The sequence below is a fragment of the Pipra filicauda genome, unplaced genomic scaffold (assembly GCF_003945595.2).
Source record: "Pipra filicauda isolate LSUMZ 115617 unplaced genomic scaffold, ASM394559v2 scaffold69_size3009148_pilon, whole genome shotgun sequence".
Classification (NCBI taxonomy): domain Eukaryota; kingdom Metazoa; phylum Chordata; class Aves; order Passeriformes; family Pipridae; genus Pipra; species Pipra filicauda.
The window spans coordinates 1364122-1380245 of record NW_024104864.1 but is presented as its reverse complement, the minus strand read 5'-3'; the positions used below and the strand labels follow the sequence as shown (position 1 = coordinate 1380245).

The 16124-nt window shown below is 38.9% G+C and overlaps 1 protein-coding gene and 1 long non-coding RNA gene across 6 annotated transcripts in view; one reads left to right on the top strand and one right to left on the bottom strand.

Moving 5' to 3' along the window:
• Positions 1-16124, top strand: part of POLQ (DNA polymerase theta) — a 53351-nt gene that overhangs the window by 22952 nt on the left and 14275 nt on the right. For all 5 annotated transcript variants that reach the window (XM_039388910.1, XM_039388909.1, XM_027730322.2 and 2 more), the window contains exons 13-21: positions 2240-2433; positions 2741-2865; positions 4309-4552; positions 5351-8508; positions 9602-9745; positions 10352-10548; positions 12011-12251; positions 13315-13508; positions 15195-15332. In XM_039388910.1, coding sequence (XP_039244844.1) covers positions 2240-2433; positions 2741-2865; positions 4309-4552; positions 5351-8508; positions 9602-9745; positions 10352-10548; positions 12011-12251; positions 13315-13508; positions 15195-15332 — 4635 coding nt within the window. The remainder of the gene's footprint in view (positions 1-2239; positions 2434-2740; positions 2866-4308; positions 4553-5350; positions 8509-9601; positions 9746-10351; positions 10549-12010; positions 12252-13314; positions 13509-15194; positions 15333-16124) is intronic.
• On the bottom strand, positions 10628-15333 carry LOC113992723. Its single transcript, XR_003542325.2, has 3 exons — positions 15081-15333; positions 12358-12420; positions 10628-10755 (listed from the first exon to the last, which is right to left on the bottom strand). It is a non-coding gene; the product is annotated as an uncharacterized LOC113992723 (long non-coding RNA).

Here is a 16124-nt window from a genome sequence, read left to right as displayed (position 1 = left end):
TCTTTATGTGTGCTTTGCTTAGCTTATCCTTCATGAAGAAAAGTTTCTAAATAGAATGTTCTTCAGAACTAGTTTGTTCCCATATTGTGTAGGCAGGTGCTGCGTGCCATCTAAGCCCATTGTTGTCACTCCTGACTTTGTAAGATTTCAGAACTTCATAAGTTTTAAGCCTAAGATAATGGTAATTTTTCCAAGACACTTGAAGTTGATGAAACAAATTGGTTTTGTTGTGTGTTTGGCATCAGCAGGCTTAATCTCATATTAGTTTTGGAGGCTCAGAAAATTTTGGGGGTTTTAGTATCTATTTTTCCTGCAAAAAACCTCAGAGAGCTACTCTACTTTCTTCCTGTGGGTGGGCCTTTCTTCAGTTCAGTAACAGTGAAATTCATCTCTGATTTAATTTACTTGCCTGGTGATGCTGCCAGGGCTAAAGGAAGGAGTGTGATAAATCTTGTGAGGGGAAAGTGTCCAAAGTGTGTCAAGATTTATGAGCATGAACACTTGAAAAGCTAAGCAATGCTATTTAAGACCTTTGGAGAGGAAGCCACAAACCTGTGAAGATTAGTGAGGAAACCAGATGGAGTTGCAGTGAACAACATAGGATTTGTGGCTGCCAGAGGCCCACCATGCAATCATCATCCTAAATTTGACAGTCGTCTTCAGCCTTCTTAAGTGTAAAGTGTATTCTCTTTATCAGAATGACAAATCAAAGACAAAATTTGGGCATCTTGTCTGAAAAAAAATATTCACTTCAAGAAGAATGTGCTTGCAATTACAGAAATTGTTGAGCTGGGGGATGGGGGAGGCAAGAGACTGAGGGTACCTGCCTCTGCTTGCTGTGTTCATCTTAGTTATGGGCTGATACTGGCAGATTTTTTTTTCTACTTGTACCCCATGTGTACCCGTATCTCTGTTTTAGAGGACCACATTATATTTTGTTCTGTTTCTATTAGGCAAAATGAACTCCTTTGTGTTATGCACCAGTGAATTTTTTCCCTGTTTGCATCTCCAAAACAGGAAAAAAAAAGGAAGAAATTTGGTCATGTCCTGGGGTAGAGGCAGTGATGGCAATATATTTTTATGCTGTACTTTTTAATTGCAGCGGCTTGTCTAATGTTATTTTAAATTGAATACCCTGTTGAAAAAATGTTCTTGAGATTCTCTTCTGTTAAGCTACCCTAAAACACTTTCTTGCAAGGCTGTTCATTTTCAAGGGCAAAGGTTTGTTTTATTTTGGTGGCTTTTTAAATTTTTTTAAGACTTGATCTTCATCTATTCCTCACGGACTACAGGGAGTTTGTCTGCTATAATGCTTTTTAACTCTCTTAAGCTTGAATCGTTTACTTGTGCAAATATGAAACTGAATTCCAAGACCTTATGTTTTAGGAAAGTTGGTTAAAACAAATAAGTATTTGCCAGACTAGGAAAAGAGTTTTCTTTAAAGAAAAAAAAAACCCACAACAAAAGCCCAGTAAAGAAAAAAAGACAATCCCCCACTTTAATAACTCTTATTCTTCTCAGTAGATGTAGGGACATGGACGATTTGCAGTTATATAGGCATATGGTGTTCTGTATCATGTTAAATGCTCCCCAGGAACTGTTAGTTCTTTCAAAATAATTAATCTTGCTTTATACTGATCTGGATGTGAACAAATTTTATCTCCTCATACTGAAACTTACTCTGTGCTGAGTGAACATTAACAGAATTGGTTTTATGTCTAAAAGTGTGTGAATGGCCTGGATGGCTTTTTTGTTAGTTGTTAATAAAATTGACATTTCTTGTACTCCAGGTAAATGAAAGCTTCAGCAAGTTCTGACAAAATCTTTGTCCTTCCTGCTTTACCAAATGCTGTGGTGGTGGTTAGTGTGGTTAGTAGTGGTTTTAAGAGGTTGACAGATATTTGTAGATTTTATTAAAAAAAGAATAAAGCATTGTTTTGTTAAAGGAGAATGAAGATAGAGATTAAAAATTGTTTAGTGTCTTGGATTTGGGGAGTAATCTGACGAAGATTCCAAACTGTTTAATTGTTAGAGTACCTGTATGAGTCAGATCTCATCGGTACAAATATTAAAAAATTATGTTAGAAGAGATTTTACTTTCTTTATCGTACGTGGTTATGACTCAGTGCCTCTACGTAGTGTGTAGGATGCTCTAACCGCTTTCCCTAGGTTTTATTTTTGTTTACCCAGAGCTCTGTTCTGTTTGTTTCTCTGAAATAGATTTTTTATTTTTTTTTAGGTCACCCCAGTGTATGAGGAGTGGACCACAATTGATTGGTACCAGTTTTTCTGCTTATGGGAGAAGCTTCCTGCCTCAATGAAACGTGTGGCTGAGCTGGTGGGGATTGAAGAAGGCTTTCTAGCTCGTTCTGTAAGAGGCAAAATCATAGCTAAAACAGAGAAACAGCACAGACAAATGGCCATCCACAAAAGGTAGCCATAGAATGTGGGTGTCAATGTGCAAATACTAGAGGCTATAACATTTGTGATGGACAGGCTCTGTGTCTATTTTCAGGAACTGGCTCTCTTTCTGAGTGAGCTGATAGCTCGGAGAACCTGGACCTGGTTGCTCTGGTCTGAGAACATTGCTGGCACAAGATGTTTGTGCTGTTGTTTTTGGAAGCCATCTTCTCTGTTTCTTTTGTGTGCTCTTCTGTCCTATGCTATCATGGTGCATATTGCCATGTACAGTAATGTGCCCTGGATGACAATTTTATTTCTACATGTGCTTCTTCAACAGGTTTTTCACCAGTCTTGCCCTTCTGGATTTAATCAGCGAGGTTCCCTTAAATGATATGACCAAGAAATATGGCTGTAGTCGTGGCCAGCTTCAATCCTTGCAGCAATCTGCTGCCACTTATGCAGGTGAGTTGTCTGGGCAAAATACCTGAGGAGTCTTAGGTTAGTCAGGGTTTTTTTTTGCTTCCAGATATGAGGCTAAGATAGCCACGGTGTAGTACAAATAACAAACAGTCTTGTAAAACCTCTTACAGATTTATAGCTTAACCTGTGGTTGCCCCTGCTTTGAGATGGAACCACAGAGTGTGCTGTGGGAAGGGGGTCAGCTGAGTGGAATCAAGCAATCCTGTAGCATACTGAGGAAAATCTGTGGAAATCATCTGTGTTCAATACTAAAGATGTAAATAGTTACATGTCTGTTCTAAAACTTTGCTCTATCAGGAAAGAGAAGCTTTCAGCATTGGGTAAAGGTTGGGGCCTCTAAGATGGAACATGGCTTTCTTCTAGTTGCAAAATTAATTGACTGGAAAGTATAAGGTTATAATTTTCGAAACAGAGTGAGTAGTTTCTGGGTCATTTATCACCAGATCACAAGAGGTCAGATAGCTGCCACCTTTAACTTAACATCCTTAATTAGGCTGTGTAGGAGTAGAAGTATCAGCCCACCATGTCACCGAGATATTTTTTTTCTGTTGCCTAAGTCCTCCATTACTCCATAAGTGGGTTTTCAATTTATAAGACAGTTTTAGCTCAACTTGCGAAACCCTATGTGTGGGTTGCAGCATGAGTCAAAGCCCCAAAATGAAAAGGTCACGCCAACTGATGCAGAGTAGTTTAAATTAATTCTGGTAGTATAAATAACTTTTTGTTGTAGCAGTTTCATAATTCTCTATTCCCAGTATTAATAATTTTCACAAAAATAATTTGGGAAGTAATATGAACTGTTGACATGACATATAGTTAAGAGAGATGATAAAAGTTGTATTCTATAATCACTATAAAAATAGTGAGGGATGCCATGTCTTTCAGTTATTTTCATATTCTGTAGATTCAATCTGTGAGAATGCAACTGTGTTTTTCCAGCTCTTTTCCTTCTCCCATGCGCTGGGGACAGCAGTTGTAACCTTTATCATAGGCTTTGCTATCTCCTGTGATGCTCTCAGTAACTGAAGTTATGTAATCCACAATTTGCTCTTATGGACATCAGTGCTGGCCTTCCTCAAAGATCTGTGGCTTCTCTTAGTGCCTCTCATCACTGCTTTTTCTATTGCCTTTTTTTCAGTGTGGTTGTTTCATAGGACTCCTGTTCCAGGATGTACATGTTTCACACTTTCAGGATCAGCATCTTTGTAAAACCAGTGTAATTCAGAATTTTTACCTCACTGATAAACTAGTTCTGCAAGATCAGCTCCTAGTCATAGTTGTAATAGGCATGATTTAGTTTCTGTAAGTAATGGGAAGGTGGGAAATGTAAAGTGAGTACCAATTCAGACTGGGAGGTGGGGAGTGAATCCAGCTTAGTAGGGCCAGAGCTGGAGTTGAGACACTGATGTAACTTTTGTGTTCTAGGAATGATAACAGTTTTCTGTAATCGACTGGGCTGGCACAACATGGAGCTGTTGCTCTCTCAGTTCCAGAGTCGCCTCACTTTTGGGGTTCATAGGGAGCTTTGTGACCTGGTACGAGTATCTCTGCTGAATGCACAGCGTGCCAGGACACTTTACAATGCTGGCTTTGTCACCGTGGCTGATCTTGCTAAAGCCAGTCCTGATGATGTGGCAGCTGCTCTGAAGAATTCAGTACCATTCAAAAGGTGAGAAATCAGTAAGTCCAGAAGTCAATAAAAGGAGTTTGTTTGTAGGGTGAAGGATTACAAGATGAAACCTGTGGTAAAATATGGCAACCTTTAGGACTTCGTGCCAAACATTAGAATTAGCTTGTAGGTCTCTGTGACTGATCACAGTCATTCCATGATTATTTTGAAATTAATATAAACATGTTTTATTTGTAGCCTAAGTTTTTGAGACCTAAATTTTCTTCTTATCCCTCTTTTCAATGCACTACTTAGTCCTGGATGAATTGTTAATGCTTTCTGAGGAGCTTTTGCTGCCTCTAAAAAGCAGCTGCACCATATGATCAAAGTAGTTTGTGATTTATTACTGATTATCTTTTGAGATTCTCTTGTGATTTTCATGTTAATGTAGTGACAAGCTTCCTTGATCAAATACCTGTGGGACTGTGCTGTAGTAATTGTCTGGTTTATGCTCCTAAAGTTTCCTTTGGAAAACAGTTCATGGAGGAGACCTGCATTTTGCCCTAGCAGGGAGTTGGGACTTCTAGGGTACATGTTTGGACACAGAAACCTGGCAGTGATTCTGGGGTATGCAGCCAGTAGTATCTTTCATTGACATCCGTTCACATTTAGAAAACTGAAATACTTATTTCCAATTAAGTTATTTCCCATTAATTGCATTATATTTTAGATAGAGTGCTTCTGTGAAGGAAGCTGTGAAGCCATTGAAATGGGAGCAAAACAGAATAGTACCAGCTTCTTCTGTTGTTTGTTATTTTTTGCATGAATGTTTACATCTGTCTGTTACCTTTCCCATAGTGTTCGTAGGGCTGTGGATGAAGATGAAGAATCGGCAGAGGAGCGTCGGACTGTGCGCAGCATCTGGATGGCTGGAATGAAAGGCTTAACTGAAAGAGAAGCAGCTTCTGTCATTGTGGAGGAAGCCAGGAGACTGCTGCAGCAGGATTTGGCACTGATGGGAGTGCAGTGGAACCCAGAGTCTTTTCTTGAGACTGATACATCCTCTATGATCAGCAGTGAGTCAGAACTGGAAGACAGACTGCATAGGTCAGATGGAGAGGAATCTGCTGAGTCTTCAAGGGTGTTAAACAAAAAAGAGTTTAGAGTTCAGCATTGTAATGGCCTCGGTTTGCAGACTGGAAACTTATCAAATATTAAAAAGGGATATAAAAGACGGCTAAGCAGTAGCACAGAAAATTCCAGGTGTGAGAATGAAGTCCCAGGCAAGAAACAGGCTCGAGCAGAGGAAGGCAAGGGTGATATTGTGTACAGTGCTAAAAAACTGCCAAATACATGCACGGGTAATGAAAACAGGGAAGGAATTTCTCTAATCAAAACCAAGATAGATTCCAGGACAGCCATCCCAGAGCATCTTACTGAACAAGGAAAGACACCAACATCGAGAACAAAGTCTTCAGCCTCTAGATTGATTAAAAGCACAGATGTGCATTTAAACTGCACTAGGAACAAAAATACCTCTTCAAAACTGCGGAGGTCAGTTCTTGAAGGTTCAAATATACTTAGCATAGACATACAAAATCCACCTGATTTCCACCCCACCATCTCTACAGATAATTTTTTTTCAAACCGAAATAATAAGGAATTTATGGAAACAGATTCTTTAACTCATGAAGTCTCAAATTCTGTGCAGATGGACAAAATAAAGACTGGGAGAAAAGATAAAATGGAAGTATTATTTACAGAGCCTACCACCAGTAATGAAGGCATACCTAAGGGGAGAGCACGTTTGCAGGCATCTGTTATGTTGCAGGGTACTCCACACACCAGTGTGGAGACACATAATATTATAGGAAGTAGAGTCATATCCGGTAGTGCTAGGACACAGAGAAATGAAAATAATGATTATAAGCAGAATAAAATTAATAGAACTCAAACAGATGTGAGCTCTACTGAGGCTAGGATTGATAGGCAGGAGATGGCTTTAGACACAGATCATGGTAATGTAACTGCGAGCTGCTCTGGAAGTGGACATGTCCATTGTGACAGCAGGATACAGAAACCTATTCATTTTTGTCCTGGTGAGGATAAAATCTGCAATATTCAGATTCAGAATGGTGGCAAACATGGGAGTGAAAAACCCAATGGAACATTGGAACAAGCTGGAACATTGCAGAAAGGCAATAGTCATCCCAAGGTTTTTCTGAAAGAGTTTCTAGGAAAATACAGAGGTGTTTGCAATGCAGATGATGTTCAGAATGGTCAAGCCTCTGATATGTTTTCTGACTCTAGAGACTTTGAAGACAGTTTCCAGTTGGATACTCAAACTGAGATGATAATAAAACAGGAGATAGCAGCTGGAATCACAGGACAGCAGGGAATAGAAGGTTCAGAGCTGGCAGCAATACCACGGCAGGAAATCTCCAAAAACCTAAGCAGTTTATGGACTGAGAATGCTACTGATGAAAGGGTGGCTGCAACAGCTAGGAAACTGAGCTTATCAAGTCTTATCACAAAAAATAACATTACCAAAAACATAACTCAGCACTGCAGTAATCAAGTTTTGGAGTCTGGAGCCCTTAATTTACAGCCCATAGTGAAGGAAATAGAATCTGCACCTTGCCTTAAAGAAAGTGATTTCTCAGTGACTGACTCACAGCTACACAGTTTTCTACAAGATTACCAGACCCAAAATTCTGTGAAAGGGGAGAATGTGTCTAAAGACCTTAATAAAGCAACCTCCCATTTTGGAAGGGAACACATTGTACAAATAGAATGCCACCCTGTCCCTGAAGCAAGCCTAAATATGAGTGATAGCTTGCTATTTGATGATAGCTTCAGTAATGTCACTGACCTTTCAGCTGTTTGCATCATGGAAGCTGACAGAAAGGGCCCTGTGGAGAAGCCAGAAGCTTTACTTCCTCCAGATGGTCTTTTGCAGAATCTAAGACCTGTTCAGAATAAATTTGATGTCAGCGGCAAACAAGAACACAAGAATCCTGCACAGTGTAACAATGTGTCTCTAGCACCCTCTGATACAATAGCTGAAGGTTTAGGTCATGGAAACTCCCCATCTTTTCTGGAAGATCTTCCTGCTACCTTTCAGGGTCAGTCAGGATTAATAAACCCAGTGATTTGTAATGACCCCAGACTGAAGGATTTAGTAGGAGATCAAGGTGAAAAGCTCCAGAGAAGCCAGCAAACTTTAGATAAGAAACCCCATCCAGTGGTATGGACTAACTGCTCGTTTGAACTAAGCCCAGGATTGCAGGATGTGTTAGACAAATGGCCTAGTCCCTCAAGCATTGAACCAGTTTCAGTAAGTTCCTGTTTGAAAGGAAAGTTAGTTTCTCCTATTGTTAATCAAGAACCAGATCTAGTTTTTGAATCTGACTGTTGTAAGCCAGAGCCTTTGCCCACTTGCCAGGATTTAAAAAGCTCTTTCAAGGTTAAAGAAAACAAAACAGAAAACTTGCATCTTCAGAAAACAGATGTCATAACACTTCAGCTCAAGGGAAGCAGCAGAACGTCCTGTCCTCCATCAGATAATAATAATGGATTTATTCCTCCAACACCTCCCAAAGAGCTTTTCCCAAAAAGTTCTTTTTCTCTTTCTGTGAAATCTGCAAGGAAGAGGCAAGTCATTTGCAAGAATGAAGGACAAATGATTCAGCCACAGCAGAATAGTGAGGGCAATGCAGGGCAGCAGGTAAAAACACTCCAGGTCAGTACCGGGAGTCTAGACCCAACTGAGACTGATGAGATAAAAGATGATTCTGCTATAGACCAAGGCTTTTCACTGCAGCTATCTCAGGATCCTCTTGTTCCCTTGAGTGCTGAAAGTTTCACTATTATTGATGTAGCAAGCAACAAAGCACTTTTCCAGACTTTCGTTGCAGAATGGAAGGAAAAAAGCAGATTCTCCATCTCAGTGGCATGCGAAAGAACAAAATGTCTTTTGTCTCCCAAATCAACGATTGGCGGCAAATTCAAAAAAGGTCAGTTCCCTGTTCCAGCGCATTATTTTGTGAACAGTAGGGTGGCGGGAGTAGAGAAGGAAAGAGTTTGCAAAAGGGGGGGAAATTACTGATATTACTGTTATTACAGAATCACATGATGTTTGGCATTGGAAGGGTCCTCTGGAGATCATCTAGATCAACCCCCTTTCTAAAGCAGGTTCACCTAGAGCAGGTTGCACAGGATTGTATCCAGGCAGTTTTTGAATATCTCTGGGAAAGGAGACTCCACAACCTCTATGGGCAATCTATTCCAATGTTCTGTCATCCTCAAAGTAAATAGGTTTTTCCTCATGTTCAGGTGGAACTGCTCATTTAGCATCCCTTCCAAATTCTAGCCTTTCCTGGCAACCTCTTCAAGAGTTGAGACAGAAATGTATTCCCTCCTTCCACTCTGAAAAGCATTTCACGTTTGTCAAAAATATATTTTGATAGTTAAGGAGTGTTGTTGTTATGGCAATATGACAGCAATGAATCTAACTGCTTAATCTTGTCATTTTAAAGGAAGAGTATGTTTATAAGGCAGCAGCAAACTACAGCATATCAATACTTTTGGGGGAAAAAATGAAGCAATATTGCAACAATCCAGAGACTGATCTGAATTTCACATATGCTTATATTGAATCAAGTTTACATTTTAAAAATTTGAAAATATTTAACCTTGGTTCAGAAGCAATCACAGAGGTAGCACAGCTCAGTGGAGCCCCTGAACAGTCTGTAATGTTTAGTGGTAAATGTAATATCCATTTTATAATATACAAAAACTTGTTTATGACATGGTGCACGTGATAAAAGGACTGCACAACAGAGAACCATTTCAATATTAGATACACAATGAGATGTTAATATTCAGATGCTCTCACATACCAACAAGTGGCTAAAACTTCTTTACCGTCTCCAAGGACCTATCAAGGAAATGCTTGACATCAGTTCTCCATCCTTTACTAACACTCAGTTCCTTTGCGTTACTGAGACTAACAATATTCAGGTTTAGACTCAGCTGTATGTATTTACATTTCCAAGATCCTGTTTATGAATGCCATTTTATAATTGTAACTTGAAATTATGTCTTTAGTGAGTTCTCCTCAGCAGATGCAAGTTAAAGATGATGGGTTTCCTGTCCAAGGCTATGAAGACATCTTGGTAGTTGGACTGGCAGTGTGCTGGGGTGGAAAAGATGCCTACTATATCTCTTTGCAGCAGATACAGGACCAGACTGGTAAGTGAGTGGACAGGCTGTGCTAGGTTACATGACACTGCATTTCAAGAAAGTACCTTCAGCAGATAGGTTCTTGGCAATGTTGTGAGTGCTCTGAACCCAGCCCAGTTGTGTGATGGAGTAATTTAGCTGTTGTGTTTAAACACCATTGAACATGTTGCTGTGGATGTACCTATACTGCTATGTAATAAGGCCAGGTAATTGGCTCAGACACTGGACTGTCAGCATGCATGTGGCTAAAATGTTAGCTTACACTTATGTTCTCTTTATCTTATTTGCTTTTCTCTTTCAATCTCTTCCAATTTTTTGCTCTTCAGAACAAATCTGACACTTGAATGCTGAACATAGCCCAATCTGTGCTAAGTGGCCCTGTGATTAGGGTTTGATTCCTGGCTATCCTTTGTTGTTAGTACAGACACAATGTATTGCTTTTGGGAGCCTTGTCTGGTTTGATAAAATATGTAATGTCAGTATAGATATATTGTTATTTGTTCATACTTAAACTGTAGTTTTTGTGCTTTAGGTGATTGCATATGAGATTTTCTCTTACCTTTCTTATCACACACTGGGTAAAAAGATGGTTTTTGCTTGTATTTCCTGCCTTAGAAATCAGTATGAGTTTGGCACCACCACCTTTGGACAAAAACCTGTCTGTAACAGAGAGACTATACCATCTGCAGCTGTATCTGCAGAAGAAGCCCAAGCAGGAGCGGTCACTTATCATGTATGACTTCATTCAGCACTACAAAACTCTGCTGATGGCTTGTGGCATCTCCTTGGAAGGAAGTTTTGAGGACCCAAAGGTTTGCAGGATTAAGAAATTTAGCTTGGGTAAAACTACTAGTTTAAACACACCAGTGGAAAGATAAGAGTACCTTCTGGTACTTTCCTTCTGTTATTTATGTTTGAATATGCACACCTGTCAGAGGGTTTAGTGAAATTTTCTTCCTGTGGGAGATCTTGAACAGTATTTAGAGGACATTTGCTTTGCTATGTGGGTTTGATGGTACCTGCAAGAGAAACAAAGTAACAGTGAGAGATTAACACACTATTCTTTTATACCTTGCTTGGGTGGGGAAGATGAAGATAAATCTCTCCCCTGTCTCAGTGAACAGGGCTTAACTCTTGTTTTGTTCCAATAAGAAGCCTGGGACTGAAATGTCAGAAGTGCTTCTGGTCAGATTATTGCTTCTGAGAACAGGATACTTGGTAAGCAAAAGATTTACACACCATGTGTATGGACCACTTTGCTACCATTATTTTCTCAAAAGAAAACAAAGTTTACATGTAATTTCAAAAGGTTTGGGAACTATTTGTAACTCAAATGAAACACTAGATTGAGGTAAAAGCACCTTCTTGTCCATGTTAGGAAAACTCTAGATGCAGAGAAATTTCTATTGATTTTTAAAGTTTTGCCTCACACATAGACTGAATAGCATCATGGTAATATTCAACTCTGCAGGTAAGTTGCTAACGTGTTCAACACAAGTACAAACATAGATTTTTTCATATTGAGACATAGTTTTAGAATGAAATTAAAGAGTAATAAAAGTAACATCTTTCCCTGCACTGTTCCATATTAATTGAAGTCATACTCATGTTTGTTCATTTTAGTGATGCAATGATTATATACATACACACACACCCTCCCCAACCCCATAAATATACACATATGGTTTTTACCTTCTGCTTGAATGGCAGAGACAGTGCAGAACCCTGTATTTTATCCTATTTTGACACAAGAAATTGAAATATAGCTATAAATGAAATTGCCTTGAAGACAGTTAGAGGTATGCGGCTTACCAGGAGTAAAATACACCATGCAGAATTCTTGGCATTAATGCTGATGTGCAAAAAATAGGAGAGCTCAGCTTGGCTCATGTTCTAGACATATAGCAAGTTCTGATTTTACAAAGTCATTTTTCAGATTAAGCATGTTTTGATCCTGATTTTTATATTTATTCACTTTGTGTTAGGTTTTAATAGACAAAAAACCCCAAGGACAACACTTCAAGATGTGTTTAGTTGAAAAAGGATAAGGTTTTCAAATGTGCAGAAATAACTTTGAGTGAGAAGTAAGCTTTTCAGTGACTTATGCCCTCTTGAAGGTTTTCTTTGAAATCACGTAACTTTTAACTGCAGTTTGCCTGCCAAATCAAGAAGAATTATCTGCACTATAACCTTGCATTAATCCCCAGCTAAATATTTGTCTTGTTTTACGACTGAAATGGAAAAAAAAGTCTCATGGAGGTCTCCCTTTTTAAGGTTGCATGTTGGTTGCTCGATTCTGACTCTAAGGAACGTACGCTTCACAACATGGTGACTAACTTTCTCCCCAACGAGCTGCCTCTACTGGAAGCAGTAGGCACTGGCCAAGGAGTGCAGAGCCTGGGGCTCAGTGCCAGCAGAGATCATTCTGGGAGGTACAGAGCAGCAATAGAGTCTGTGCTTGTCTTCAGTGTCATGGACCAACTCCGTAGTGAATTACAGAAGGAAAATCTGACAGGTGAGGAGAGCTTCTCCACTTGGGGGCAAAGATGGAGGGTAAAGGTACCTGTGCTACCATGGGCTAAATGATCAGTGTGGAAGAGAGGAGTTTTGGAAGTTCTTACCTAAGTATAATCTGTGTCAAAATGTTCATTTGTCAAAAGAGGGAACTTCCCTTGGAAATATATCTGTTTTGTAAAAAAAAAAAAATCAAATTAAAATATAATTTTTATATCCCAAATGTCCACCAGTTCCATTGGTAAAGACAACAGCAGAGTCTATTCTAAGTCTCTAAATCAATTGGGTCCCTACCTTCCAAATGAGTACCCTGACCATTCTGAGAGGACTCGTGTGTCTGTCTCTGGTTTCTCATGAACATTTTCAAAAGTTTTTGCATTTCCTTGTCAGAAACAATTGCTAAAATCCTCAAATGTGTTCTGAAGGAGATTTCTTGCTCTTTGGCCTTCCCATATAGGATTGTTTGCCATGTATGTGTTATGTCCATGAAACTCTTGTGATCCCATAATGAATGATCCAGGATGTTTGCACTAATAATTGCTGAGTGCTTGTTGCTGTTTATAAACAAGCCATCAACCCCCCCCCCAAAAGCACATACCTATCAGTGGTCATTGATACTTTCCCCTTAATTATATCCAAAGTCTAAGATTAAGGTCCAGTTTCACTAAGTATTTTATTGCAAGCATACCACATCATGTGTGATTCTTACAACTAAACCTTAGAACCTTTTTGAAAGATGTAGATGGTGGAATGAAAGTGTATCAAGTTAGAAGGCCTTACATTAAACATGTCTGTGGTTTATAAAATGTTGATATATGAAGAGATGTGTATTTCTTGGAACAAAAAATGACAAAAGCTGTTTTCTTAAACACTTTTGTCATAAGAATGTGAAATATTCCAAGAACAAAAGTATTCAGATGAAATCTATAGTAAAAGATTTCAGTCTGTCACGACATTCAGTATTTTAAAAACTGTACATTCTCCAATTTTTTTTTTTATGAATCCGTTGATCTGCAGTTGATCTGTTTTATAAAAGTTTTTCTTGGGGTTTGTGCTTACTACAGATGTATTTTCTAAAGTGGAGATGCCCATCCACTATTGCTTAGCTCTGCTGGAGCTGAATGGCATTGGTTTTAGCACAACAGCGTATGAAACTCAGAAACAGGTCATGCAAGCTAAACTGAGCGAGATTGAGACCAAGGCGTATCAGCTGGCAGGCCACAGCTTCTCCTTGACCAGCCCTGATGACATCGCAGAGGTACGTGAGGGTTAGGGTGCAAGGAAGAGAGCTTTCTCAGAAGTTACTCTCAAGGGTCTTTGGCTAAAACTAATGAAAACCCAAAAAATTCTTGGGCAGACTGCATAAGAAAAAAAGACAAAACGCAAACTCAACTCTGCTCAGAGATTTGTCTTTTGGAGGCTTTGCTGCCTGCAAGAGGCTGTGTCTCTCCTGCTTGTTACTGACCATTCTGCCAACTTTAGCAGAGATAAAGAAGATAGAAGTGGAAATAAAAAACAAGTGGAAATAAGCCTGAGGTTTGTGTAGGACCTTGGTTTCTCATGCCACATGAGATGATCTGCCAATTAAATGGCTTTTGGAATATTTTGGATGAGTGGTTCAGGACTGGAGAAGCTTTTTTGCAATACCAGTCTTCTGCACATCAGGTATGATGTGATGTCATGTAGTCTTGACTCTTAAGAATAGTTGTACTCACTAAGTTGCATTGTTACCCTTGTCCCTATATAGCATGAAAGAGGAGGAAAGACTGCTTTAAAAGTTTTGAATCAACTACTGTCTGCTTTTAGGAACCTGTATAGAACTGATTTTTTTTTTAAAATCTAAGGAACAGATTTCTGTGTAAATGAGCAATACTTTTATTCCTGAAGAATTTCACTATATATTTTTTAATATAGGTTACATGGAGTCATTGGAATAGATTATAATTGCTGTGCATGCTTTTTTCCCCCCATTTTTTTCCTATGTACTAGTTTCTTGCTTAGGGGCTATACCTTATATGGAAGTAGTCAAAATTTGCAAGCAGCCATCAGTAAAAGAAGTTCCACAGAAATATTCCTCCTTTGTTGCAAATGTAGAAGTCTTACTCAGTAACAGTTGTCTAAGTTAGAACTCCTGACATAATGCTTGACTTCAGTTTCACTCTTCTCCATGGAAAAGGGGAAGTTTTTTCTCAAATGCTGTTCTCTGAACTACAGAGGGTTGAAGTTTCTCATGTGGAAATTTGTTACGAATTGTGTAAAGTATCTTGTGTAGGTTAGTAGAACTTTACCCTTCTAGTTTTGTGTCAGTAAAATTTCTGTGCTACATAAATGTGTGAGAGAAACTTCCTATTCCCTTCTGCCAGCTGTGAAATGAAACACAATAGCTGCTAAGTAGTGTATGATGCTTCATAGGAACACAGAGTGAAAAATGAAGAGCTGTGTTGTCTGTCACCAAGTGAGCGTATATTTAATTTTCCAGTTTTTGGCAGTTTGTAAGAAAATCTAATATTCTAGCTATTCTAAAAAGGCATTTGTGACCACCTCCCTCCATGCCATTCATGTTTCTCTGAAACCTGCTCTCTGCTAACACTTCTGTTTTTTCACCATTGTTCTTCCCATTTTTAGTCATCTTGACATTATGTTTTATTACAGTTGACTGTCAGCAGTAACCTCACTTATTGGATGGAGTTAATTACCTTTTCTAAAAACATACCTCTGAACTCAAACTTATAGTGTTCAGAAAATGAGATTTTAAATTGCATTTTGTAGTTAATTAAAATGAGGAGGAATGACTTTGATAGCAGGGATCTTTAATCAGGTTTTTAATTACCTGAAGCATTTGTACTATCCTTTGGTTGGAACAAGCTGTTTAAGTGCTCTGTTGCTTTTTTTCTCTCCTGGGAACAGGATGCAGAAACTGATTTGAAATGCTGGTCTCTTGCAGGTGTTGTTCCTGGAACTGAAGTTGCCACAAAATGGAGATGTGAAGGTTCAAGGGAACAAGAAAACTCTGGGTTACACCAGAAGAGCAACTGCTAAAGGAAACAGGATTAGATTAAGCAAGCAGTTGAGTACAACCAAGGTACAGTAGTGTCTGGTTCTAATCTGAAAGTAGATTTTAACTGTCTGTTGCATCTTCAGTTACTACTGGAAATTCAAACTGGATTCTGCTTTGTCTGTTAGCAGAGTTAGTAACTCCTCCTCTCCTAAAGCTTGAGTATAGTGAGGACATAACTATAAATGGCAAGCTTCAATAAGAATAAATCAGACAGAATCTGATTTTCCAAATAACCTGTAAGACCAAAATAGTACAATAATTTTGTAAAACCAGTAGCAAAAGAATTTTTTGACATCAGCTTGAAAGGTACTTAAATACCATGTCAATGAAATACAATGTTTTCCCTGCCTGCTACTATCGTATCTGTATTTTGTGCCTCAGAGAATTTGTCTTCAGAATGGCTAATCTGATGGTTTATCAAATTTAGTATATCAGAAGCTTGTATATATGTGAAGGCTATTGACATCCTTACCAGTTGATAAATATTGTGGGCCTGCATTAATACCTGCAGCTACAGGCTAATGGGCGCTCTTGCCAGATAAGTGAAATTAGCAGATATATATGTTCCCTGTTTTCAGGACTCATTAATCTGTGTTGTTTTCTTAGTTTCCCCTTGTTCAGTGTACTGTGCTTGGAACACAAGTATTGATTTCTGAAACTCAAGTGGCAGTGAAGATGTTGAGTGCAGTGGTGGTGGCAGAGAGGGAACAAGAAGCAAAGAGAAGATTTCCTCCTTCTGTGATGTGGAGGGATGAGGCTGCAGCTGCCTGCTGCATACGAAAAATGTTATTTCTAGAAATGTTTACATGCCACTGT